We start from the raw sequence: 25,357 nt of genomic DNA on the forward strand, positions 1-25,357 counted from the left end.
ATGCTCCCCATGTGCTCCCTTAGAGCCTTGTCCTTGTCTGTATCATAACACTAATTAGGCTATTTACTTATAGTCTACCCAAACTTTCTCTAAGTTCTTTGAGGGCAAAGATCTCTAATCTTCTTCACATCCTCAGCATCTACGCTAGTGTCTGACACCAGGTGTTTTCATGTTTGAAAAGTGAGAAAGATTGTGTTGATTTAACCAGAAGACTGCTACTGTGACTCTTCCTGAAAAGGCTCTGGGTGAACCTAACTTAGGGAAAGCTTTTGAGATAGAAAAGGGAATAGGGTTGAGAGGAAAGTGCATAATGTCCTTTAAGTAATAAAATACCAACCATGGATCTTTCGTGGCTAAAGTGAGTGACTGTTATTTTTTTTTTTGACCAATTATAGCTTTAGCTTCTCTGGAGTCTACCCTTCCTATAGATAAGATTTATTCAGATACCCAGTCAGAGAATCACCTCAACTTCCTGACAGCGTTCAATTCTGAGCAAAGCACTGCTTCCTTAAAAAAACTCCTCAAAATTACCTAACACAAGCCCAAATTCTACAATAAGACCTCAAAACACCCTTTTACCGATATGTCCCAAGGTTCAGTACAGTTACAGGTGGGTTCCTGATGGTCTCTGGCTGGAAGGCGTTGACATACAAAAGCACATATAAAACACAAAACAGCAAACATCAACAAGGAAAGGATTAACATCCCAATATAAAAAAACTGGCCCCCCGCCCCCCAAAAAAGGAAAAATGCAAGAGACGAAATACAAATAAATGGATATATAGGCATTAAAAAAAACGTTTGACTTCAAATGCATGACATGATGCTGCTGATTCTGCTGGTGAGACATTTATTTCAAAATTGAATGCAGCTGCTCCAGCTGTCCCCTTCCAGAAAGTCTCAACACGAAAAGCCGGGGAAACTGTGTAGATGGGGAAATTTATCCTCTATCATCATATGCGGGGTGGGGGAAGGAGTGAAGGGTTGGTGAGGAACTGTGACCGCGGCTACATGTCGCCCTGAATAGGGTTTAGTTCTGCCACAGCAGCGCTAACTGCTCCTGCAACTTCACATTCCCAGGGTCTTCGCGGTCCTCCGGTGGCGCAGCTGCCACGCTCCAGTCGGCGGGTCCCAAAGGAGGGATGTTCTAGCCAGCCGCTCCACTCGATGGTAGGGACGGCGGCCGCTTGGCTACTGGGCGCCGCCATGTTGGAGGCTCAGGACCCGTGCCATGGCATCCCGCGCCGTAGCCCCTGCTCTGGCGAGGCCTGTGTCTCGGAGCACATGCGGCAAGTGCGGCCGGGGCTCTATCTGGGTGGGGCCGCGGCCGTCGCGAATCCTGACCTTCTCAGGGAGGTGGGCATTACGGCCGTGCTGACTGTGGACTCGGAGGCGCCCAGCTTCACCGCGGGGACTGGGGTCGAGGGTGTACGATGCCTCTTCGTGTCAGCGCTGGACAAACCCGAGACCGACCTGCTCAGTCACCTGGACCGCTGCGTGGCCTTCATCGGCCATGCCCGCGCCGAGGGCCGCACGGTGTTGGTCCACTGGTGAGTGGTTAGGTCTTTGGGGAGAACAGCCCTGCCTCGCTCCCAGCCTGTCCTCGCTGTCCCTCTTCTTCGAGGCCCCCAGGAGAGGATAGATGCCATCTAACGACGAAAACCTCCTTCCACCCCCATCCCGCGCGAGGCCTGATTTGGAGAGAGTTTGGGTCAGGAGACAGGCCCCTGATGGCGTGCAAATCTTCACTCTTTCATGTGTTGGTTGGTTCATTTTGTAGGCAATGTGTTGGTTTGGGGGGAATACTCAGATAAATGACAACGTCCCTGCATCTAAGGAGTTCACAGTTCTGGAAGAGAAGCCAGATACCCAGATAATTGTAACACAGACTAGGATGTGAGGCTTGTACTAAGAAAGAGATCAGACTACAGAGGAAGAGCTGATTATTTTCAATTTTTTTTTTTGGGGGGGGGTGGGTCGTTGATGAAGAGAAGAAATGGGGAGAGAGGGTTATGATTTAAGAATTCCTGGGCCATTCCCAGGGGAAAGACAGGATAGGTTGTGTAGCAAAGGCAAATAAGATAGAAAATTCTGATGAGTATTAGGAAATTCTTAAGTAGTCATTTTAAGGGGGTAATGACTGGGTTGGGGGTAATGATGGAAGTTTAATTTATTGGCACTTAATGTGTGCCAGCACTTGTTCTAAATGTTTACATTTAGATAGTGGTGGATAAAATTGAGAGCTTGAATTCCAAGAGCAGAGGAATTTGGATTTGTTCCAAGACATTACAAATTTCTGAAACATCGGTTTAATTATTTTTGGATAAGATGTTCATGTGGTTCAGAATTCAAAGGGAATAAGATATTAAATGAAAATTCTCCCTGCACTCCTGCTACCTGGGCACCCTTCCCTGGAGACAATAATGTTAACAGTTTCTTATCCTTCTGAGATACTTCATGCATGTAAAAGCAAACATTTGTGCGTGCTTTTTTCTCTTTTTTTATTCACGATGGCATATTATGCAAACTGTTCTGCACCTTGTTTTTCTCCTCACTTAAAACATCTTGAAGATTGTCCCATATCAGGACATAAAAAACATCTTTACATTTTTTTGAGCTACATATTCCATTTTATGAAATACCGTAAGTAATTTAATCTGTCTCACACTTGATGGGCATTTAAATTTCAGTATTTTACAAACAGGCATAACCTTTAACAACCATTTTGCCCACGTGTGAGTATACCTTTGGGGGAATTCTTAGAAGTGGAATAGTTGGGTCAAAGAGTATGTGCATTTGTAAATTTTAGCAGTTGTTGCCAAGTTACTCTCCATTTATACTTCCACTGGCATGGCAGAAAGTTCCTGTTTGCCTACATGGTCTCCAGTAATGTGAAACATCAAGTCTTTTGATCTTTGTCCATCTGAAAGGTAAAAATGCTTTTTTCTTGGAGATTGTTGTGAAGGAAATTTTAAGTGGTAAAATTGACTGATATTACTTAGTGTGTTAGTTTGCAAGCTGCCAAAATGTGATATACCAGAACTGGAACAGCTTTTAAAAAGGGAAATTTAATAAGTTAGAAGTTTACAGTTTTAAGGAAGTGAAAGTGTCCAAATTAAGAGGTTACCTTCACTTGAGAAAGGTCAGTTGGTCTGGAATGCCTTTTTCAGCAGGGAAGTCATGTAGCTGGAATCTGCTGGGTCCCTTGATCCGGGGTTCTCTTGCTTTCAGTCTCTGTCCATGTGGGGGTTCCTCACTTTACTTCTCTGGGACTGGCTTTCCCTTCTTGGCTTCCCTTAGCCCTCTCCAGGTTCTGGCTTGCTTAACATCTCATGGTGACATCTGCTGGGCTCCAAGCATCTCCAAACATCTGGGTCTCTGTTCTCCAAGCTCTGCTCCGAAGTTTCTGTCGGTTCTTTCTCTGCTGACTCTGTTGTATCTGTCCTTTATGGCTCTCTCCAAAATATTTTCTTTTAAAGGGCTCCAGTAAACTAATTAAGATCCACCTGGAATGGATGGAGTCACATCTCCCTCTAATCAAAGGTCACACCCACAATTGGGCATGCCACATTTCCATGGAGATAATCTGATCAAAAGATTCCAATTTATAGTCTTGAATCTGGATGAAAAGAAAGGGCTGTTCCCACAAGATTGGATCAGGATTAAAACATGGCTTTTCTGGGGTACATGATACTTTCAAACTGGTACACTTGGAATTTTTATTTATGCTTTAATATTTAGACTCAGTTAGGCATTTAAAAATTATATATCACTCTTATGCATACTCAAAAGGAAAATACTGTAAAAAAAAAACATAAATTGGTTGTTATTCCTAAAACTATTTCATGTACAGAGCCTAATTCTTTTGAATCATTTATTAAATATTCCCTATCTATAGCAATGACAAATCTGTCACAGTTGTCATCTGACTACATCAGTTGTAAGACACAATTTCAGATGTAGGAATGTAAAAACGTGCCTTTAAAAATAGATGAAATGACAGGTGGTTCAGTGGTAGAATGCTCTTTATGTGGGAGACCCAGCTTCAATTCCTGGACCATGCAACCCCGCCCCCCCCCCCCCCCAAAAAAAAGAGTGAAAATAGGTGAAATGTGGTAATCCAGACATGATATAATGGTGGCTCTGGTCTTTTGAAAATCAGTGATGATGGAGTGCGGGGTCTCAAGCGAGAGATATAATGGTTGAAATCTTTTTATTCCAACAAATGATTTTTTTCTACTCCAGAGGACTATGTGAATGTGGATAATCAGTGTGGTTAAAATGGAGGAGAGTTGGTGAATTCTAGGTACATGTGCTAACTTGGAGTTAGTATTAGGTAATCAGCTCTTAATAATTTCTTCATCACTTACAAGTTGTGTGACTTTAAACAGAACGCATAATTCCTTTCACTCCCAGATTCCTCATCTCCAAAATGAGATGCTGTATTTTCCTAACTAAGTTGCTGAGTGATCATAATGGCGTATGTGAAAGGACCTAAATTTTGTGAAATGTGATATGAATGTTGTAATTAAAATCTGATTTACTACAGGCAGTAATTAATAGTTAAATTTCCCGGGTTAGCTCATCTAAAATGAACTTTATTACTTTACTTATGCTTGATTATGACTTTAATTTCTTTTTATCCTTCAATTCTTATACTATTTATAGATTACTCAACATTTCTTTGTGTTCCTCCCTCCCTCCAACAAGAAAATAAATGCCCTATAGACAGTGACTTTTTCATTATGTTTGTTTCTCTATAGCATTTAAATGCAGGGGTCACTTGGTAAATGCTTGCTCAATGAATGATTGAAAAAATGAATATATAAATCTGTACCTTATGTATAGTAATGAATAAGTGTAATGTATGTCTTATTTCTAATTTTTAAGGCAGTAAGATTAAGCATGAGGGCTGAGACATACTGTTTTATTTATCCCTCTGTCTCTAGTACCTCATACAAGGTAGATATTCGTTAAATAAGATTAAGAACAATAGCATTTATGGTCTTCTGAGTTCTTTGTAAGTATTATCTTATTTAAACTTCAAAACAAATAAACAGGGTAGATGTTTTCCATTTCACAAGTGAGAAAACCGAGGTGTTGTCAGGATATGCAACCTGCCCAGTAACATAACTAGCATGAGCCAGAGACAGGATTTGTAACCAGACTTCCTGCATTAGTTTTCTCTTGATCCGTAACAAAATATCCAAAATTGAGAGGCTTACTAAACATTTATTATAACATTTTTTTGTGGGTCAGGAATTTGGTTCTGGTTTAGGATCTCATAAGGTTACAGTTGAGATTTTGGCTAGGGCTGCAGTCATCTGAAGGCTTGACTGAGGCTCAAGAATCTGCACCCAATATGGCTTGCATGGCTGGCAGGGTGGTGGTGGTGGCTGGCTGAAGGCCCTCCTCAGGAGAGACTCTCTGTAGGCTGCTTAAGCGTAGCAGTGATGAGAGAAAGTGCATCCCAGGCAGAAGCTAGCCTCCTGGCCTTGGAAGACCCAGCGTCACTGCTGCCAAGTTCTGTGCATTACAAGGAGTTCTCAAGTCTGGCTCACATTTAAGGGGAGAGGAATTAGACCCTACTTTTTCTTTTTTTTTTTGACTTTAAAATAAGTTTGTTATAACTAATGACTATAAAATCTGACAGATGTTTTCAAACCTTTTTTCAAAAAAAAGGTAAAACCCTCTGTTCCCCTTCCCCACAAGACAGGATAAGAACTTGGCTCAGGGAAACAATGGATATCATTCATCTCTTGGTTGGTTTAGACCCCACTTTTTTTTTGGATGCGTGGTCCAGGAATTGAACTCGGGTCTAGATCCCACTTTTTGAAGAAAGAAATGTTAAAGAATTTATAGACGTATTTTCACACCAACACCATTTCCTGAGTGCAGAATCCACACTTCTAACCATTAAGTTATAAGAGTTGGTGAATGAATAAGTGTGAATTTCTCTATTTGATACAAGGACACTGTTTTCTGTTTAAATGAATGCCATTCTTCAAACTACATTAAGACATTTTTATATTTAATCTTTGTCATGGGTCTTCAGTGAACGTGCTATCAAGTAGTGTTGCCATTTCCTGTACTCATTTATTTTATTGAGCAGCTACTATTTACTGGGTAGTCTTTTAGGTATGGAAAATACAGCAGAAAATAAAATAGAGTCTCTCTTTTGTAAAAGAGAATTGAAGCTCTTGGGTATAGGCATCATCCATCTTAATGGTATATCTAGGAATAGGGTCAGATTTAGGTTCACTACCTATTAATGAGTCTTGCTTTTTAATGTAATAATAAATGTTCCCAAATTTTAGATCCTCGTGAGGTTCAAATTGAAATTTGTCTTACCGTGATGAACTTTTATAAGGCTAGGGATTTTCTTTCCTTTTTCCTAAAAAAAAAAAAAAAAACTGTAGAATTTTTAGGGAAATGATAATTACTTATACTAAATAAAGGTCATAGTAATCCTTTCTATTATTTATCCTATTATAGTGACATTGCTTACTCTGAAACAGTGTATATCAAACATTTTGTTTATTGTCAATTTCTTTCCATTATTAATAAGTTTCACAAGAGCCAAGTTTTTATGTGTTTATGTGTTTCATTCATTGTTGATATATATTATATATATATATGTATTCCTAGTACCTAAAACTATGCTTGGCACATAATAAGAGTTCAATGAATGACTTGTTGATTCCTTGATATCTAAAGCTGTTTCTGTTCTTTCTTTCTCTAAGGCCTAGTAGAGTTCCTACTACATAGAGTAATTGCTGTCAGATTATTTTAGGAAGAGGGAGACAAATGACAGTGTGTGCCCATTTAATTCAACCTTTGTTTTTTCGTACATTGGTAGTATTTCAGAGGCAAAAGGTTTATTTTAGTATGAGCAAAAGCAGACATGAAGAGGACCTGAATTTTGCCATTAATAGGGGAATGGGTTTTTTTAATTGTTTCTATTTGCTATTTTAAAGATCTCTTTTTCAGTCATTCAGGAGTCAGTAGAAGTGTTGCAGTGGTAACTGCTTTTATGATGAAGACTGACCAACTTACCTTTGAAAAAGCTTATGAAAACCTCCAGACTGTCCAACCAGAGGCTAAGTGAGTTATTTGTTATTGTAACAATTCTACTTTTGTGATGTGATTTTATTTAAAGAAAATTGAACTCTATATCTGTTTATCACTATAGGATGAATGAGGGGTTTGAGTGGCAACTGAAATTATATCAGGCAATGGGATATGAAGTGGATACCTCTAGTGCAATTTATAAGCAATATCGTTTACAAAAGGTTACAGAGAAGTATCCAGGTAAGTAATAATAATTGCTAATATATATTAGGCCCTTTCTATATGTCATTTACACTGGCATTAAACATTTCAGGTGCATTATTTAATTTACATTTCCAGCAACCCCTTGAGATGGTGAGATGGTGTTTCGGTTTGCTAAAGCTGCCAGAATGCAATATACCAGAAATGGATTGGCTTTTACAAAGGGAATATATTAAGTTACAAGTTAGAATTCTAAGGCTGTGAAAATGTCTGAATTAAGCATCAGCAAGATGATACCTGGGCTCTGAAGAAAGGCCGCTGGCATCTGGAGCACCTCTGTCAGCTGGGAAGGCGTGTGGCTGGCGTCTGCTCATCCTTGCTCCCAGTTTGTTGCTTTCAGCTTCTGATTCCAAGGTCTTCTCTTAGCTTCTTTGGGGCAAACTCTGGATTTCATCCTTAGTTTAGCATCTCCCAGGACATTTTCTTTTTCCAAGCATCTGTGTTTTCTTCAAAAATTCTCAAAGGCCTCCAGTAAGTGGATTAAGACCTATCTTGAATGGGTAGACTCACAGCTCCATGGAAACAACCTAATCAAAAGGTCCCACCCAGTGATAGATCTGCCCCCACAAAATCGGATTAAGAGAACATAGGCTTTTCTGAGGTATATAACATTCAAACTAGCACAGATGGTTATCATTGTTTTCCTTTTGAAATTGTGACAGTGAGAAATAACTTGTTCAAGGTCAAATAGATTGTAAATTGTAGGGCTGGGATTTGAACTCAGAAAGTCTGCACCCTGACTTAATCACCATGCAGTCATACCTCATCCTGATTTCTCAACATTGGAGCAATGGGGCTTTTTATTTTTTTTAAATTTCTGAAATTAGCACTCATTGCCTCAATTTGATATTAACTGAATTTTGTCTTAAAATGCCAAGTTGAGTTTGACAGATGGATATGTTTTATTCATGTCTTATAGAATTGCAGAATTTACCTCAGGAACTCTTTGCTGTTGACCCAACTGCCACTTCACAAGGATTGAAAGATGAGGTTCTCTACAAATGTAGAAAGTGCAGGTAAGATATTTTATCCTCTGGAGATTTTTATCTTGTCTCAGTAACTGAAATGTACTTCAGTTTCTTACATCTGTTTAGGAAGAATTTGTTTATTGAATAATGCAGAAATTTCAAATTGAAATCTGCTTTGAAGAAGATTATAAATTCTTAAAATTAAAAGTAATCAGATTTAGGGTGGTGCCACGTGGTTCACTACAGAATTCTCACAATGCCAGATTTGATTCCCAGAGCCTGCCCATGCCAAAAAAAAAAAAAAAAAAAGTAATCAGATTTAGGTATTGTTAAAAATTAAAGTATCAAAATCAGTGTTTTATTATTTTGTCTTCTAAAAAATTCTGCACATTTCATCTTACTTTTTCTTCCTTTTGGAAGTCATTAAAGTTGTTTGTTTGGGGGTTGCAGGCGATCCTTATTCCGAAGTTCTAGTATATTGGATCATAATGAAGGAAGTGGCCCCACAGCCTTCACTCACAAGAGAATGACACCATCTTTCATGACTACGACAGGGAGTCAGGCTCAGTGTACATCTTATTTCATTGAACCTGTACAGTGGATGGAATCTGCTTTGTTAGGAGTGATGGATGCACAGGTGAGAACACATTTAATTTTCTGTAATTTTGTTGTATCGAGTATATTTTGTCCTTTCTTGCATTTTAAACCATACTAATGTTTTATTAGTGTTTTACTCCATCATAACTCTTTCCTTCTGAAGAGTACCTTTTCTCTTCATCAAGTAAAGAATCTATCAATAAAACTTTTTTTTAAACAACTCAAAATAGTGAACCACTTTTGGCTGAGCACCACTGGTCTAAGTTAATAAATTACTTTTAAGGCTATTGTTTATATATTTTTTCAAATGTAAAGCTAAATAATATAATAATATAATAATTATTTTTATTGAGATATCTTCACACACATATAATCCACCCAAAGTGAAAATCAGTGGCTCAAAGTATCATCACATAGTTGTGTATTCCTCACCATGATCATTTTTAGAACATTTGTATCACTCCAGAAAAATAAATAAAAAGAAAAACTCATACATCCCATATCCCTTACCCCTTCCTCTCATTGACCACTAGTATTTCAATCTACCCTATTGTTTTTACCCCTTATCCCTACCCCCCATTATTTATTTATTTTTTGACCTTATTTTTTTACTCATCTGTCCACACCCTGGATAAAAGGAGCATCAGACATAAGGCTTTCACAATCACATGGTCACATTGTTAAATCTATATAATCTATATAGTGATACAGTTGTCTTTAAGAATCAAGGCTCCTGGAACACAGCTCAGCAGTTTCAGGTACTTCCCTCTAGTCACTCCAGTATACCATAAACTAAAAAGGAATATGTATATAATGCATAAGATACCTCTTGACTCTGTTTGAAATCTCTCAGCCACTGAAACTTTATTTTGTCTCATTTCTTTCTTCCCCCTTTTGGTCAAGAATGCTTTCTCAATCCCTTGATGCTGGGTCCTAGCTTATCCTGGAATTTCTGTCACATGTTGCCAGGAAGATTTACACTCCTGGGAGTCATGCCCCACATAGGAGGGAGGGCAGTGAGTTCACTTGCTGTATTGCCTTAGAGAGGCCACATTTGAGCAATAAAAGAGGTTCTCTGGGGGTAACTCTTAGGCCTAATTTTAAGTAGGCTTAGCCTATCCTTTGCAGGAATGAGTTTCAGAGGGGCAAACTCCGAGATCGAGGTCTCAGCCTATTGAATTGGTTGTCCCCACAGCTTGCGAGAATGTTAGGAATTCCCCAGATGGGGACTATTTCCTCCCAAAGACCCCCAAGGGGACTTTGCAAATACTTTTTAAATAATATGATTTATTCTTTAACTATTTAGAATCTATTTAACAAAACTTGAACTTTGTAACAAGCAGGGTAAATCAATAATTTAAAAATTAGACTTAAAATTTCTTCATTACAATTGTGTTTTCTTTTTTGGCTTCATGTATCTGCCTTTTTTCCCCTGTTCTTTGAATCTTGTATGTTTGCCATGAGATTCTTTTTCAATTCCTATTAATTCTAAAGAACAGAGGTCATTTTATATGAAGATCATGTGACAGCCACATTTCTCTTTTAGGTTTACTTGATATTAATCTGAAGGCATTCTATAATAAGAATCTTAAATAATGATTTTAAAAGTTTGCATATAAAAAGTTTCTATTTTATGAAACCCTCTACTGTCATCTCATCTAAACTATATAATAACTCTATTAAATAGGTAAAGCAAATATATTCACATTTTATACATGAGGAAATGTAGTTTATATTAATTAGTGTCTTGTCTAGAAAGTAGTACCCTGTAATCAATTCCAAGTTTCCAGACCATGCTGCTTTTTAGAAACAGCTTTATTGAGATATAATTCATATCATACAAATCACCCATTTAGAGTATACAATTCATCGGCTTTTCATATAGTCACAGAGTTGTGCAACCATCACCACAATCAATTTTAGGACATTTTCATCACCCCCAAAATAAACGCAGTACCCATTGGTAGTCACTTCCCATTCCCTCCATTGCCCACCTTTATCTCATTCCTAGGCAGTTCTGTCTATAGATTTGCCTATTCTGGACATTCATATATGGAATCGTATAATATGTGATCTTCTGTGACTGGCTTCTTTGACTTAGCATGGTGTTTTCAAGGTTCCTCATGTTATAGCATGTATCAATACAACATTCTTTTGTTGCTGAATAATATTCCAATGTATGATTCTGGATACAAGCCCCTCATCAGGAAAATATTGTCTCCCATTTTGTGCGTTGTCTTTTTACTTTCTTGATGGTATCTTGGTGAAATCATCTGTAGCACTAGAATTTTTAATTTTGATAGAGTCCAATTTATCTATTTTTTCTTTTGTTGCTTGTGCTTTTGGCCTGCTGCTTTTATTTAACCTGAAAAACATGCATACAAGATAAAGACATTAATTTTTTGAAAGATTCCACATCACATTTGTGCATGCTTTCTTTGTACAGATATTTGAATTTTTCTATAGAATATATACCCATAAGTGGAAGTCTTGGATTGAAAAGTGTACACACTTTAAATTTTACTAGTATTGTTGGATGACTTTTAAAAAGTCCATACCAGTTTGTCTTTCACTAGCAGTAAATTCATGTACCATTTCTCTATACCATTGGCAGTAGTGGATATTATAAAACTTGTAGAAGTTTGTCAGTCTGTTAAGATGAAAAATGTTAATCCTAAAATGTTTTGAGTTTCATGATTATCTCTGAAGTCCAACTTCTTTATATCTATCAGCCATTTATAACTTCTTTTCTGTAAATTGCTTTCTCAACATTGGCCAGTTTTTACAAGAGATTTATCTTTTTCTTATTGATCTGTAGGAGCTCTTTACATATTCTAGATGTTACTGCCTCATATAAGACATTGCAAATATTTTCTTCAATGTTTTGCTTATTTCAACTTTGTGCTACATTTTGTCATATTAAAATTTAAGATATTTATGTAATAAAATCTGTCAGTTTTTTCCTTTATGGTACCCAAATTTTATGTCCAGGTTTTCTGTATCCCAAGATTAAAACTAAAAATCCTTACCTAATACTTGCACAAATTAAGGAGCTAAACATAAGAAATTTAATGCTGTAAATATATTATTAGAAAATATGATAAGACTTGTTAAAAAAATCTATTTAACTGGAATGTCAGTTTGTTTGTTTTTTAAATGCCCAGGAATCTGAGATGGACTAATTTGTATACTGTCAATATCAGTTAGTAATAAAGCTTAAGAATCCTAAAATACTTTTCTATTCTTTAGCCAGAATGGTTAATTTAGTTTGAAATCTTAAATTGTAGACCTATTTAAAAGCCACTTATCTATGCCACATCTTTCAGTTTTACCTCAAGCTTCAATTTACTGCCCTCAAAATGGAATTCATCTGTTGCTCTTCTAAACTCTCAGAGTACAACATGACTCTTACACAGTTATTATAGTCTGCCATCTGTTACAGCAAATTATGGATGCATTTTGTCTCACTGATTAGATTTTAAACTCCTTGATGGTAGAGACCATGTCATAAGTGTGTTTATATCAGAGGATATAAATAAAAAAAAGTAATTATTTGTCTGCTATAAAAATTAATGAATGAAGTAACACATTTGCTTTATTTCAGCTTCTTTGCCCCAAATGCAGTGCCAAGCTAGGTTCCTTCAACTGGTATGGTGAACAGTGCTCATGTGGTAGATGGATAACACCTGCTTTTCAAATACATAAGAATAGAGTGGATGAAATGAGAATGCTGCCAGTTTTAGGATCACAAACAAGAAAAAACAACTTGTGACATTTGATAACTTGGAAAGAAATGTACTGATGATATGTACTACCCATACTTGTTATTTATGGCAAATTTTCTAGTTTTTAGGCCATCAATATTTCATTTGGATTGTGAGAAGATAAAAATCACTTGATGTGACTTGGAAGTTATGCTTTGTTAGCCTACTGTATTATATGGGTAGAATACTTTATATGGAAATCAAGCATGTAAATTTTATTGCATTTGATATTAGAAGCTTTTATAACCTAGATATCTTGTTTCATATATTTTAAGCAATAATAATTTTTGGAATGTTAGTTATGTAAGCTTAAGTTCTGGATGGACAAAATTATATACAGAAATTGGTAACTGTCATGTTTAAAAAGGTATTCTTTTACTTCCAGAAGCATAAAGCAGATTTGCTTGATCATATTTTGAAATTTATTTCTCCATATTTCTTTTTAAAGGAACATTAAGAAATCTACGTTTATCTGGATTTTTCTTACAAATATAGAAGAAAAGGCCATTAGAGCACTGGTTTAAAATTTGATTTTCTTGGTGCACAGGTGTTTGGTGGTAGAATGATCACCTTCCATGTGGGAGACGAGGGTTTGATTCCCAGACAATGCACCCAAAAAAAAAAGTGATTTTCTTAATTACTGTTCTGGAATCCCAGTCATTTAAGTTATTTATTAAAGTGTGTTTGAGATACTTCTTGAAGTAATCTACATAAAGAAATGTATTAATGTTAAGGTATATTCTAATGATAAAACAAGTTTTTAAAATGTAGAGTCACTACATATCAATTACAATTTTAGGCTGATATGTTAGAGTATTAAGAAACAGTATTATGTCCAGATTAGATTTTTGACCTGAATTCTGGAAACTGGAATTTATTTTACTTACTACTAATAGTTAGAATTGGACCTAATTAGTTGTTTGAACATTCATATGATATCAGAATGAACTGGTAAGGAGAAATATAGTCTATGTTCTTAAGGCATTTTCTATATTTACATGTATGAACGTGTCTTATGTATATATAAACATAAAGGTGGCAATATTTTTAAATGCCAAGAGGAAATGTGAATAATGACACCCTTAAAAAAATGCCTAGGGTGATGCAATGGTGGCTCAGTGGCAGAATTCTTATCTGCCATGCCAGAGGCCCAGGTTTGATTCCTGGAGCCTGCCCATGCCTTAAAAAAATAAAAAAAAAAAGCCTAGCTTAATTTTTGAAATGTATAGAAGTGTTTTGGATGATTCTTGAGAGAATCTCAACCTAGGACCTGAAGCCTTTGGCAATTTCCATATAATAATTTCTTATTATGAGGACATCAAGTACTACTATTAAAAGCTGATAGGTGTTTTTAAGTTAGTTTTGCTATCCCACCTTCAGGGAGAATACAGTATTAGTAAAACCTAAGAACTGGTACTGCCTTGCATTTGAATGGGAACATAAAACAGGAGAAAACCTTTGACTCATCTCTGATTAATTAAAACAATTCAACTATGTTCTTGCCCAGACTGGGGAGTCATCTCTAGGCCTGACAGACTCTAAAATTCAGACAAATTGAATAAAAGAACAGCTATAAGAAGGATATGAGGGCGGCCACGGTGGCTCAGCAGGCAAGGACGCTTGCCTTCCATGCCAGAGGACCTGGGTTCGATTCCCGGTGCCTGCCCATGTTAAAAAAAAAAAAAAAAAAAAAAGAACAGCAGGCAGAGTGCCATGCAGGAGACCCAAGTTTGATTCCCATGCCTGCCCATGTAAAAAAAAAAAAGGATATGAGTTGGTTAACTATGTATGATTAGGATAAAAAATAGCTGTTGGGTCTCATGTAGGACTTATTTCTATTCTGTTCAGAAAGCTACATAGTATATTAATAAAGATATGTTTTTGGTTACCTTAGCATTTACAAAATCAGTTCACTTCTTTGCTTCTTGCTATTATCCTCCAGAAAGCTCTTTAAAATAATTAGGTTAAACCATATGAAATTGTTACTTTTTTAAGGTAAAGAAATTGTTGAGTAGTTGCAGTTTCATATGGCTCAACTTAATGCTTACTTATCACACACTGTATAACCTAGCAGAGAGAATTACATCTTATTTTATTTTACAGTTGTTAATTCAGTAAATATTTACAGAACACCTTTTATGTGCAGTTATAGGTGATACAGTGACCAAACCAGAGAAAGCCTCTGCCTTATTTATAGCATATGTGCTAGTGTGAAGAGAAAGACAGAGTCATACATTTTTGAAAGATAATTGGTATTTGCCAGTGAAGAATGATTTGGAGAAACTTAACCTTTATGTACATTTTGAAATTCTGTGAATACCCACTGAGCAAAATTTTCAGACCTAGAGTTGAAGTCCCTTAATTTCAGTTTTAGTTTTGTGAGTTAGATAACAAGTCTATTATGCTTTTGTTCATTAAAACAACAAAACTTAGTAGTGTTCTTTCTTTTTAATGATTCATTTAAGAATAGCAGCTTAGAAAATTTGGATTTATACATTTGTTGAAAATAGCAATTTTAACTTTATTTCACAGACAATGCGGTACAGTGAGAAGAGTGCTGAAGTAGAAGTCAGGAGAGTGTGCTTTAATTCTGGCTCCACTGGTCACCATCTTCCTGAAAGGGAGCAGGGCTTTTGAAAATTGAGGGTCATTTTCCTCCTCCACAAGCAGAGATTAATATATGTTCTTTCTTCCTGACAGGTTATTTTAAAGATCATTTGCATTAGCTTTTATTCTTTCTTATAAGAAATAGTGATGATAATATTCATCTCTGGGTTATTATGAAGATTTTGTATATAATGTAGATAAAAAACTTAGCATAGTGCTTAGCTAGTAGCATTCAACATTCTCCCCTAAAATAGCTGCAAATTATTTTGTTCTTTTACCCTGTGCCAATCACTTTGGTGAGCACTTCACATGTATTATGTTGTTTAATCCTTGCAACAGTCCTATAAGATAGATCCTGTTATCCCCATTTTATAGATGAAATTGAAGCTCAGAAAGGTCACCTCTTCAGAGTTACATTGCTAGCAAATGATTGAACCTAGGTTGCAACTAAGCCTTGGCTGATGCCAAAATTGTCTTTTAGCCTTGATATTTACTGTTCAGGATGATATTTATATGTCTTAAAGATGTCATACTGAAAATGTTGACCAGATTATAAAAAACTAATGAAAGTACTGATGAAAGAAATTTCTAACCAGGTTGCAAATTCACTAGTCAGTAATCCCACCAAGGTTCTGGACAAAAATGAGGCACACATAATATTTGTCTTAATATTTTAAAGTTATAAATCAAGCTACCTAGCTATTAAATAAAATATGTTTTTATTCTTTCGTCTTGACAAATGCCTTCATAACAATCTGGAAGGCCATGTTTGAATATGGAATTCTCTGACTTTGTTGACCATGACAAAATATGACAGTACAGGAAGAACTGGCCTCTGACCCACATGTTGCCTCTGGATTTGTTCTGCACTGGAAGAAGCCTAGTATATACACCTGTGGACTATCCTCCCCACATGTCTAAATTTTGTCTACACCACTGTCACAAACCATTGGTTCAGTCCACCCTTGGGAGGTCAGAGGCTTAAGCAAGCCCTACAAGTGGGCTCAGAGCTATTTGGGCTACTTGAGTATAAGAAGCATGTCTGGAAGGAGGGCATGCACCCTATTTGGGCATATCACCTTGGCACTATAGATTCTTACCCTGTAGGGAGTGGCATGGTCAGTAGAGTGCTAGAGTCCTCTGAAGTATGGATCCAGGATAGGGCTCCTCTTGTCTAGATCAAAGAGTGGTATTGTCTTTCAAATTTTATTTCTTTTCCTAGGGTTCAAATTGAAAATCAATGAAGAACAGCTTCAAGAAAAAGGATTCAATAACATTTAACACTTAAAACAAAATAATAAATATATTTCTAGTAAAGAAATGGAAAGGAACTTCCTTAATTACACTGGATATGAAAAATATACGGAAAAATCTTATTTCATGGTAAAACTAATAAAACATTTTCATTTAAGCTAGGAACAAGTTAAAGGTACTTACTCTTGTCCCTCCCCTCAATATTTTTTTTCGTATTGCTGTGTTACTGTTATGTTCCTAGTGTCATCTCCTGCAACTAGAATGTTCTAATTACCAGCCACTTTTTCCACGGTTCTATTTCTGCTGTTCTTTTTTGTTGCTGGAGCCCCTGCCCGTTTCTGGTGTCTTGGGGGTATGATGTTACTTGTGGAGGCAGATACTGTTGCTACACAGCTAGGTCTTAGGGAGGTGGGTGGACTGCTCACAGTTTTACTGGGATTCAGTTCAGATGAAGCTCCTGTAGTTGTTCCCTGGGTCTGTTTTCCAATATGATGTTTCTTTTTACCCATCTTTCTTCCTCAGTAGTAAGAATGTTTCCTCACTGGTAACCATCTTTCTGGATCTGGGGTAACTTTTGAGTCATAATTCAGTTTTCCTTTCTTTTTCAAATCTCCCTGTCCTTGCTCCTTTGATCTCCAGCAACTTTAGCACCCTTCTTCTGAATGTATGTAGCACCAGGAGAATTTTCAAGAGCCTCAACATCTACTTGTAAAGAATAGTAATTGGATGAGGGTAAGTATTTACGAAGAACTTTGGTTTTCTCAGATTCTGCAAGTGAGTAGGCAGAAATAAGCTGTGCCAGAGTATGAACATCTTTTGGATTTTGTTTCCATAGTTAAAAGTCACTGATTGCCTCCTTCTTCCACCTATATTTGAGTTTGACATTTGCAGCTTCTTATCAAGGACAAATAAATGAGTAGGAGATTTGGGCTGATGATTTTGATATCACTGGGTAGCTTGTGTGAAAACCTCATTGGCACTATCAGTAGCTTCCTTATGGCTGTACATGGTCACTAATGCAGGTAACATGCCTGGTTTATGCTTTAACTCCTTTATGCTTCTCAATATTAAGCATGCTTTGTAAATATTACCGTGGGAAATTTTCAGCTGTGCCATGGTCAGCTTTATTTCAGCTGCATTTTCTGGATGCTGATCTGAAAATTCCTGAAGCAGCACTGTTGCTCTCGTGTTGCTTTTCATGGCAGAGCTGGGCAGGCTAGATTAGCACAGGTAGGAGATGCTTGGGGACTTTGGGGCAGTAGACTGGTGGATATTTTGTAGCATTGTTCTGTTTGTCTTGTGTACATAGCAAGTAAAATTTGTTCAATTCTAGGGCTTGCAGTTTTTTTCTTGGAAAGCTTAAATTCTGGCTCCCTCTGCACTGTTAATTTCACCTTCTTAGAGTAAAAGACATTTTGGTCCTTGTTTATGGTAATGATGCTATCTGCAATTATAGCTAGCAGTCTCACATCTGTTGGCTTTAGTTTTATTATCTGGTTGTAAAGTTGCAAAGTTTCCTCTATATGACCCTGAAGTTGCAGAAGATAGGCCATCTGACTGTGAATGATGGCCAGTTCTGCCTGTGGACTTTCTTAGCTTCATCAGCACCTTATAATGAATGGTGGCAAAGATCTTCAGCTTTTTGTAGGATTTTCATTGCCTGGTTCAGCTGGCCTTGTCCTACCAGTGCACATGCAGCATTGTAGCATAGTTCATGGTGCCTCCAAATTCTTTTGAACCACTCTTCTCAATTGTGTTGAGCTGCAACAACTGCTGTTTTTTTTTTTTTTTTTTCTCTCCTCACTATAATCATCTTGGGAGTTTTGGACAAGATCTAAGTATTCATCATAGTGTTCCAATTGGTATAACACTTATCCATAAAGCTCCTTTAGTTTGTTTGTCTGCTGGTTGGCACTTTTCTTTTGTCTTCAAAGCATTCTCAATTCTGTTCAGCCTGTACTTGCAATATGCCTTTCCAAAGTAAAGAAAGTTATTAGCTAACACTTTGGTGTAAGTATTGATGACATCCAAGGCATCTTTGAAACTTCCATTCTGGATAAGGCATACCACTTTACAGTGTAGGGGAGTTACATCATCCTTGTTGATCTGTAGTATCTTGTTGACTGTCTTCAGAGCACATGTGAAGTCACCATTCTGTTTCACTCCCCAACTTCAATATTGTACTAAAGGTCCTAGTAAAACAAGGGGGGAACAATCAAGTTGAAATTGAAAAATTGAAATTCATTTACAGTCTTGGCATCTGAAAGTGGGAATACCATAAATTATGTGCTTCCTGATATCATGCAATTTCTGTGTTTTTATCATATACCACCTATGAAGAATTCTTGCAAAACAAGCAAAAACAATCCAATCAAGCCTCTAGATCTAAACTGCCAGTGTACAGGAATGCATTAAGCATCATTATGAAGACACAGTCAGCCAAATCATAAAGTGGGGGATTCTAGAGAATAGTAGATTCTTCACAAATGGCACGTAGGGGAGAAAAGGAAGCCAGGGGAACTTTCATATGAAACAAATACGTTGTGATAATCTTGTTTAGATCCTGATATGAACAAACCAACTGGAGAAAGCCGTTTTTGAGATAGAAAACTGAACATGGGATAGGTATGTGATATGAAGAAACTATTCGTTTTTTTGGGTATAATATATAGTTATGATTTTTTAAAAATCATGTCAGGGATACATATTGAAATATTTGAAATAATTTGGTGTCTAGTATTTGCTTTAACATACTTTAGGAAGAAAAAGTATGATGAAAAAAGTGGGGGAAGGGGTAGAAAAGACAATGGTAAATTTTTGAAGTTGGGTACCAGGAACAAGGGGATTCATTATGTTTTCTCACTTTTGTGTTTGAGAATTTCCACTTTAAAGGATTTTTTTAAACAAAATTAAAATTTTTTTTAAATATTTGTTTTCAAGTTTTTCTAAATGGAAAATCCTAGAGACATTGCAGACAAAAATATTAGAATAACATTTCACAAGGTTTTGGGACACAAGATTGGTGTACCAATAGTGTTCCTATATCCAAGTAATAACTACATAGGAAAAAAAAGCCCGAATGTGAAAAACAAAAATATAAAACTATAAAAAAATTAAAAATAAAATATTAATGACTTTGGAAAAGGGAAGGATTTCTTAAGCAAGATATAAGTAGCGATCATAAACAAAAGATAGAAAAATTCAATTAGAAATTAAAACCTATAGAATAAAAATCCCATAAGGTTAAAGACAAATATCAACCTGGGAGAAGGAGTTTGTAACAAGTGTAACAGTTAAATGAATAGAATAGATTATCTAAAGAGCTACAGATCATTAAAAGAAAGCCCAATAGCAAACTTTATAAAAGAATGGGCAAATAACAGAAGAGGAAATAGAATTGATTTAATAAAGATGAAATGATACACTATCTCTTTAATAGGGAAATGTAAATTATAGTTACATCTTTCACAACTATAACTTTTTATAGTTACATCTTTCAGTGGCAAAATTTTAAAAGTCTGACTCAACTTACTAGTAAAAGTGTAAATTGGTATAATTTGGCAAGTAAAATTGAAAATACTCCTCTGTGACCCAGCATATACCAAAGAAATTCTAGCCTAAATGCACAAGAAGACCCAAGCAACTGATGTCCATCAGTAGGGAAATGGAAAAAGATTGTGAATATATGCTTTCGAGGGAATATTTTATAATAGTTAAAATACAAATAGATTCTAAGAAAGTGTTGAATGAGAAAAGAGATTTGGAGAACATTACTTAAAATTGTATTACATTTGTGTATTGTAAACCAAATAGTATGTACCGCTAAACATCATTTAAACATGGTAGCAATAAAACTAAAAATTGACTGCATAATACTCAGGAAATTCATAATAGAAGTTGCTTGTGTGGAGGGATGGAAATGAAGTAGGGGAAAAAACAGATGTCAACACTATCTGTAATGTTTAATTTCTAAAATAAAACATCCAAAACCAAAATGAAAAATATTAATATTTGCTAATTTTTGGTGATAGGTACACAAATGTTTGTTTTGTGATTATCTGTACCAAATGAATAAAAAAATAAAACCTTTTGAAAATTAAAAACTTACTTGAATTTAGTAATGGTGATTTTCTTAAACTAAGGTGTCTGGTGTATTCAGAGAAAAGACTCTTGCTGACTTAATTTTAGTTTTTATATTACTTTTTAAATTTGCCCTTGGGTGAGAATAAAATTGTTACCAATTTCACCCTAAAAGGAAACTGGTTAGTTATCTGATGACAGAAGGAATCATCTATAACACGAAAAGAATTCCTGATTTTTTTTTTTTTTTTTTTTTGCTTTGGTGTCAAGGAGGTTTGTAAACTGTGGATTATGCAATCTGTTGCAACCTTCCAACCACTAGGAGTTTGGAGAATTCTGGGAAGCATTTCTGTTTTGTTTAGTAACCTTTTCCCCGGAAAGAAGTCACCTTGGTCTTAGAGGGATACATGTTCTTTTCCTGGTATGGTTCAGTATTTTAAATACTGGTCCTGCAAGAAATGTTACTTAAAAACTACACACAAAAGTGTTAAGTAGCACTCCTGAAACTATTTTATCAAACTCAGTTCAGATTTTCACTTGGAGTTCACGATGGGTGTGAATTTCTTTGAAACAAAATTGGAATATTAAATCTTAGTACTAAAAGAATTGGAAATTTGGATTATTGGGGGATTTTGGGTCGGCGCTATCAGACTTTCACTACTAATTACGAGGGTTTAGAAATGCATCCTTAAGAGGTATAAGTTTGGGTATAGGGAGTTTGTTATCTTTTATATTAGCTTTGTTTAAAATGTTTCAAGAGGGCTTTTTAGAAGTGTGACAGTAATCCGTACCTCAGATACCGTGTCAGTGAAGAGGGAATTCTAACGACTCTGGAAAAACTGTTCCGTGCTTCTCTTTCATACATGTGTGAATAGATGGAAAATTTTACATTGATAGTGAATTATTTGTAGAAATAAATAAAATTTACTCTATTAGTCTCTAATTTGTCCTTTCTGAGGCATTTAGGCTGTAGTTAAGAAGCATGTCCAGGGAAAAGCCAATTTGTTCAGAAGGTGTTTTACTTTTTGTCTTTATTACTGTCCCTAAATTTTTTTTCACCGAAGCGGTGTCTGGGTATCTTTGAATTCAGTTTTGCTTAAAACAGCGAGGCAAAAAATGCGGAAAATACGAAAAAGGGTAATATTTACCCAGGGACTTAGCCGCCGACGTTCCCCTTTCTGACTTGCACAAGCCCAAACCCCACGTGTAGTGGAAGTAGTTTGTCTTCACTCAGCCACCGTCTCACCAGCGTTACAGAGTATTTCGTCCGCCTGACGCCGCTCGGCTACACGTTAGTCACCGAGTTCCAGGCAAGGGAACGTGTGTTTCGGGAAGCCGGCTGGTGTCACCCGCACCATGGAGTCACCTTTTACTCCAGGACAGCACCTCTCTCGGAGGCCAGATGAAGATTGGGGTGAGTGGGATCTGAGAATGTGCCGGGGTGGTTCAGGTTTGTCTCCCGGTTTATTTCTCCCTACTTCCGCCCATCGTGGTGACAGGTGGGGACAAACCCTGCCCGGGGAACGAGGGCCACTCATTCCTGTCCGTGGTCCTGGAAGAGTCTAGCCCAAAATAGGTCGATTTCTCGTGAATACAGCAAGAGTAAAAATGTTATCTAGTTGAAATGACTACCATTCTTCACTGTTTTTCGCTGGGAAAGTATCATGTGATCATTTTGTGGAGCTAAGCTTGACGTCGCGAGGAGGCACAGGGCAGGGTGGCTGTGACCGTCAAAAAGAGTGTGAGAAGCGAGTGGTGATTGCTGTGGAGTGTCTGTATGTGTGTGGTGTGTGAAAGAAAATGTGACTGTATGCCGGAAATCTTAATCTCGCAACTTCTACTGTTGATCTAGGCTGATGTCCATCTTGTTAGGAGGGAAAATTCCTAATCACCTGACCTCAGGTCCCTGGTTACCTACACCTACCTCTTATAAACTAATATAATCTCTCCAGATACAGCACTGGCTTTTCTTGTTATGAATTTTTGTTGTTGTTTGGTTGGTTTTGGTGGCCGGGAAGGGTGGGATGAGGTGTAAGTGGAAATAAGAGTAGAGAAGCTTTGTCGTCTGAGTGTTAGAGTAATTTTTTACGCGCTTAATTTCAATACAAATACTGTGCTTGGGCTCCAGTGTAAATTTGGGATTTATGGATCCTTGAGCACCCCTGTAGTGCCTATTTTATTCACAGAGCTTTGGAATTTGGGGGGATCCGAGACTGATCTTCATCTTTGCCCTTTGGAACAACATTCTAAGTGGTGAGAGTGGAATTTCAGCTATATTTATTGAGCTGAAATTTTCGTTTGATTTTCCAGGAGCAGAACTTCAATAAAATTATATCATTGGAGATTTTTTTAATCCTTGGGTAGATTTTCTAGAGTTGTTGGAAAAAATTTAGACTGTCTATTCCCAGTGCATTTTCCCAAGCCAAATATGATAGTAATAGTAATACCATTTATTTAGCACCTTATTTATGCCAGGCGCTATGCTAAACTCATTACATGCTCTATCTTACTAGATCCTCACAACAGTCCAATGAGGTAGGTACTCTTATTTTACAGATGAGGAAACTGAGGCAGAGAGAGGATGAGTGCTTAAAGTCAGTGCTAAAGAGTGGCTGAACCAGAATTAGAACCGGTTTGTCTACCTCCAAAGCCTGGGCTCCTAATTATTATTTTATGATGTTTTCCTAAATTATTTCCATAAATTCATTTCTCCAAAGGTGAACTCCCAGTTATTAATGTCTATTTCAGTATGTCAGGTATTTATGATTTGTTTTCTCAGCTACTCAGTTATTATATTTTAACGATGTTTCTTAAACTATAACTGTGGGGCACTTCCAGATAGCATTTTTATATTTTGTTTTCTGATTAACAGTCTGCATTTGCCTGACTACTCTGATCAATTGACTTCAAGTCTTAATGAAAAACAATTTGTTCTTTAACACAGCATTCAGTTCTTTGTAATTGGTTCCTTTCAGGTATTCTGGCCCTCTGAACGTGCCTATTTCCCTTGTTTTCCACCTTTCCCTTTTCAAACTGTTAATCGACAGATTTTGCAGGCATGAGAGTGAAACTATTGTCTATTAGTGTTTCACAGTAAAGTATCAGTTCATTCTATGGGAATCACTGTTTTGGGTGTTCAAGTACTTCACTGATTTATTTAATTTTATTTGTTTAGTATTAGAAGTTGGCCAGTTAAAATTTTTAAATCTGATTATATACTTTTTTGTGACTCTAGCAACTTTATGTAAAGTGATTTGTTCTGGATAGCCTATGATGGGATGTGCTTTTCTTTTCCATTCAACTTTGGTAATGAAATTTGAATCATTTAGAGCAAGGTCAGCAAACTTTTCTGTAAAGGCCCAGATAGTAAATATTTTAGACATTTTAGGCCATGTGATTTTTTTGTCACAACTGCTTACAAATGACAGTGAGTGGGCATGAGTGTGTTCCAGTAAAACTTTATTTAGGGAAACTGAAATTTGAATTTTATATCATTTTCATGTGTTTTTGTTTTGATACGTTTCCCCAGCCATTAAAAATATAAAAACATTTTTAGCTCCTGATCTGTACAGTAATAGGCAACAGGCTGTAGTTTATCCACCCCTCATTTACAGAAATGAAAGAGTTAATAAAAAGAAATTCATTGTAAAGGATTTTGTAAGCGCCTTGATAAGATATTTTAAAGCTAATGGGAACCGCTGTATATATGTTTCTCTATTCTTCTTGCTCTCTTGTACACTGTCCCACCCCCATCCCCACTTGCTTTTTTGCAAAAGTCATTTCCCTTCACCTTCTTGCTCTAATGAAAACCTGGCTCTCCCCTGATGACAGTGCTTTCCCTAAAGTATTGGTGAGTGGTGGCTATTTTCATTCTCAAATCTTTTTACCACAGGGCCTGTGGAGGTAAGGTGTTCCTTGTTCTTCACGACTTTCAGAGCATTCTCCTTTCCACCTTCTCCCAAAAAACACACCAAAATATGTCTTCATCTCCCTATACCTCAGATACCCCTCTCTCCTTTTGGAAAAAAAAAAAAAAAGCTCCTAGTTTACTGTCACTTTCTCCAATGCTATTTTTGTCATAATTCTTGGATGATTTCAGTATCCTCAGAAGGGATCCTTCTAATACCCTGTCCTCTCATTTCCTGGGCCTCCTTTCCACCAGGGATCTTTCCTTCTACCCTGTCTCAGCCATTTACTGTCCTGACAAAGTGATAAACTTTGTCATTAACAATAATGTAATCTCAGTTTCAAACATCTCACTCTGACTACTACCTCCTGTCTTACCAGCACACACCCTTTAGTATTCCAACAGTTCTTCAACACTGCTGATATTTGACCACTTTTTTGCTGTCTTTTATTTCCTTTGTGTTATCATTTCCCCCTTAGCCAGCTTAAATTCCATGTACAATCAGTGCAATTATTCCTTAGCTAACACCCTCATTATTCTTGTTCTCTTACTTTGACATTCTCTCTTGGATAAACTACAACCATGGTTAAGTCCAACTTTCCTTACTCCATGCTTATGCTTGTGTAGTTTAATGGAAAAAGATACTCCATCGTGCTAACTGGTTTCGGTTTAAATTCATGATACTAACCTGAACTAGGCCTTTTGCCTGGCCCATTGTGTTTTGCTGGTCCTCACAGTCTCTCACTCTGATGATTACCTTATAAGACTTCTTCTTTCTTCAAAACTCTGGCATAGTCTCCATCATTCTTCCAACCTGAAGAGAACTTTCACAAGCTCCCGCTAACACC

At 36.7% G+C, this 25,357-nt stretch overlaps 2 protein-coding genes, 1 long non-coding RNA gene and 1 pseudogene across 8 annotated transcripts in view; 2 read left to right on the top strand and 2 right to left on the bottom strand.

Annotated features, from left to right (window-relative positions):
* Positions 1-1,167: 1,167 nt before the first annotated feature.
* Positions 1,168-15,289, top strand: DUSP12 (dual specificity phosphatase 12). Of its 2 annotated transcripts, XR_013174030.1 has the most exons (7): positions 1,168-1,550; positions 6,991-7,104; positions 7,193-7,311; positions 8,252-8,348; positions 8,751-8,937; positions 12,502-13,395; positions 15,194-15,289. XR_013174030.1 is itself a non-coding variant. In XM_077156704.1 (6 exons), exons 1-6 carry the CDS (start codon positions 1,168-1,170, stop codon positions 12,667-12,669), a joined length of 1,068 nt encoding a protein of 355 aa, XP_077012819.1. In that variant the 3' UTR covers positions 12,670-14,549. The 2 variants fall into 2 exon arrangements, 1 of the variants encoding a protein (XP_077012819.1); XM_077156704.1 differs by lacking the exon at positions 15,194-15,289 and having other exon boundaries at positions 12,502-14,549.
* Positions 10,701-22,325, bottom strand: LOC143680092 (uncharacterized). The gene is made up of 3 exons (XR_013174031.1): positions 21,751-22,325; positions 16,369-16,486; positions 10,701-11,262 (listed from the first exon to the last, which is right to left on the bottom strand). It is a non-coding gene; the product is annotated as an uncharacterized LOC143680092 (long non-coding RNA).
* LOC143678869 (signal recognition particle subunit SRP72 pseudogene) lies at positions 16,711-21,467 on the bottom strand (annotated as a pseudogene).
* ATF6 (activating transcription factor 6) overlaps positions 21,849-25,357 on the top strand; it is a 276,390-nt gene continuing 272,881 nt past the window's right edge. For 4 of the 5 annotated variants that reach the window (XM_077156699.1, XM_077156700.1, XM_077156703.1 and 1 more), the window contains exon 1: positions 21,850-22,016. In XM_077156699.1, the coding sequence (XP_077012814.1) occupies positions 21,959-22,016 (58 nt within the window). In that variant the 5' untranslated portion in view covers positions 21,850-21,958. Of the gene's footprint in view, positions 22,017-25,357 lie in introns of all 5 variants that reach the window. The other variant, XM_077156701.1, reaches the window with a different exon arrangement.

This window comes from Tamandua tetradactyla, chromosome 4 (assembly GCF_023851605.1).
Source record: "Tamandua tetradactyla isolate mTamTet1 chromosome 4, mTamTet1.pri, whole genome shotgun sequence".
NCBI classification, from domain to species: Eukaryota; Metazoa; Chordata; class Mammalia; order Pilosa; family Myrmecophagidae; genus Tamandua; species Tamandua tetradactyla.

Excerpts from the sequence above, each read along its gene's own strand:
- DUSP12 (XM_077156704.1), top strand. The coding sequence starts at position 1,168 with ATGGTAGGGACGGCGGCCGCTTGGCTACTGGGCGCCGCCATGTTGGAG. Across the intron at positions 7,105-7,192 it reads ACTGTCCAACCAGAGGCTAA|GATGAATGAGGGGTTTGAGT; the intron begins GTGAGTTATTTG and ends TTATCACTATAG. Across the intron at positions 8,349-8,750 it reads TACAAATGTAGAAAGTGCAG|GCGATCCTTATTCCGAAGTT; the intron begins GTAAGATATTTT and ends TGGGGGTTGCAG.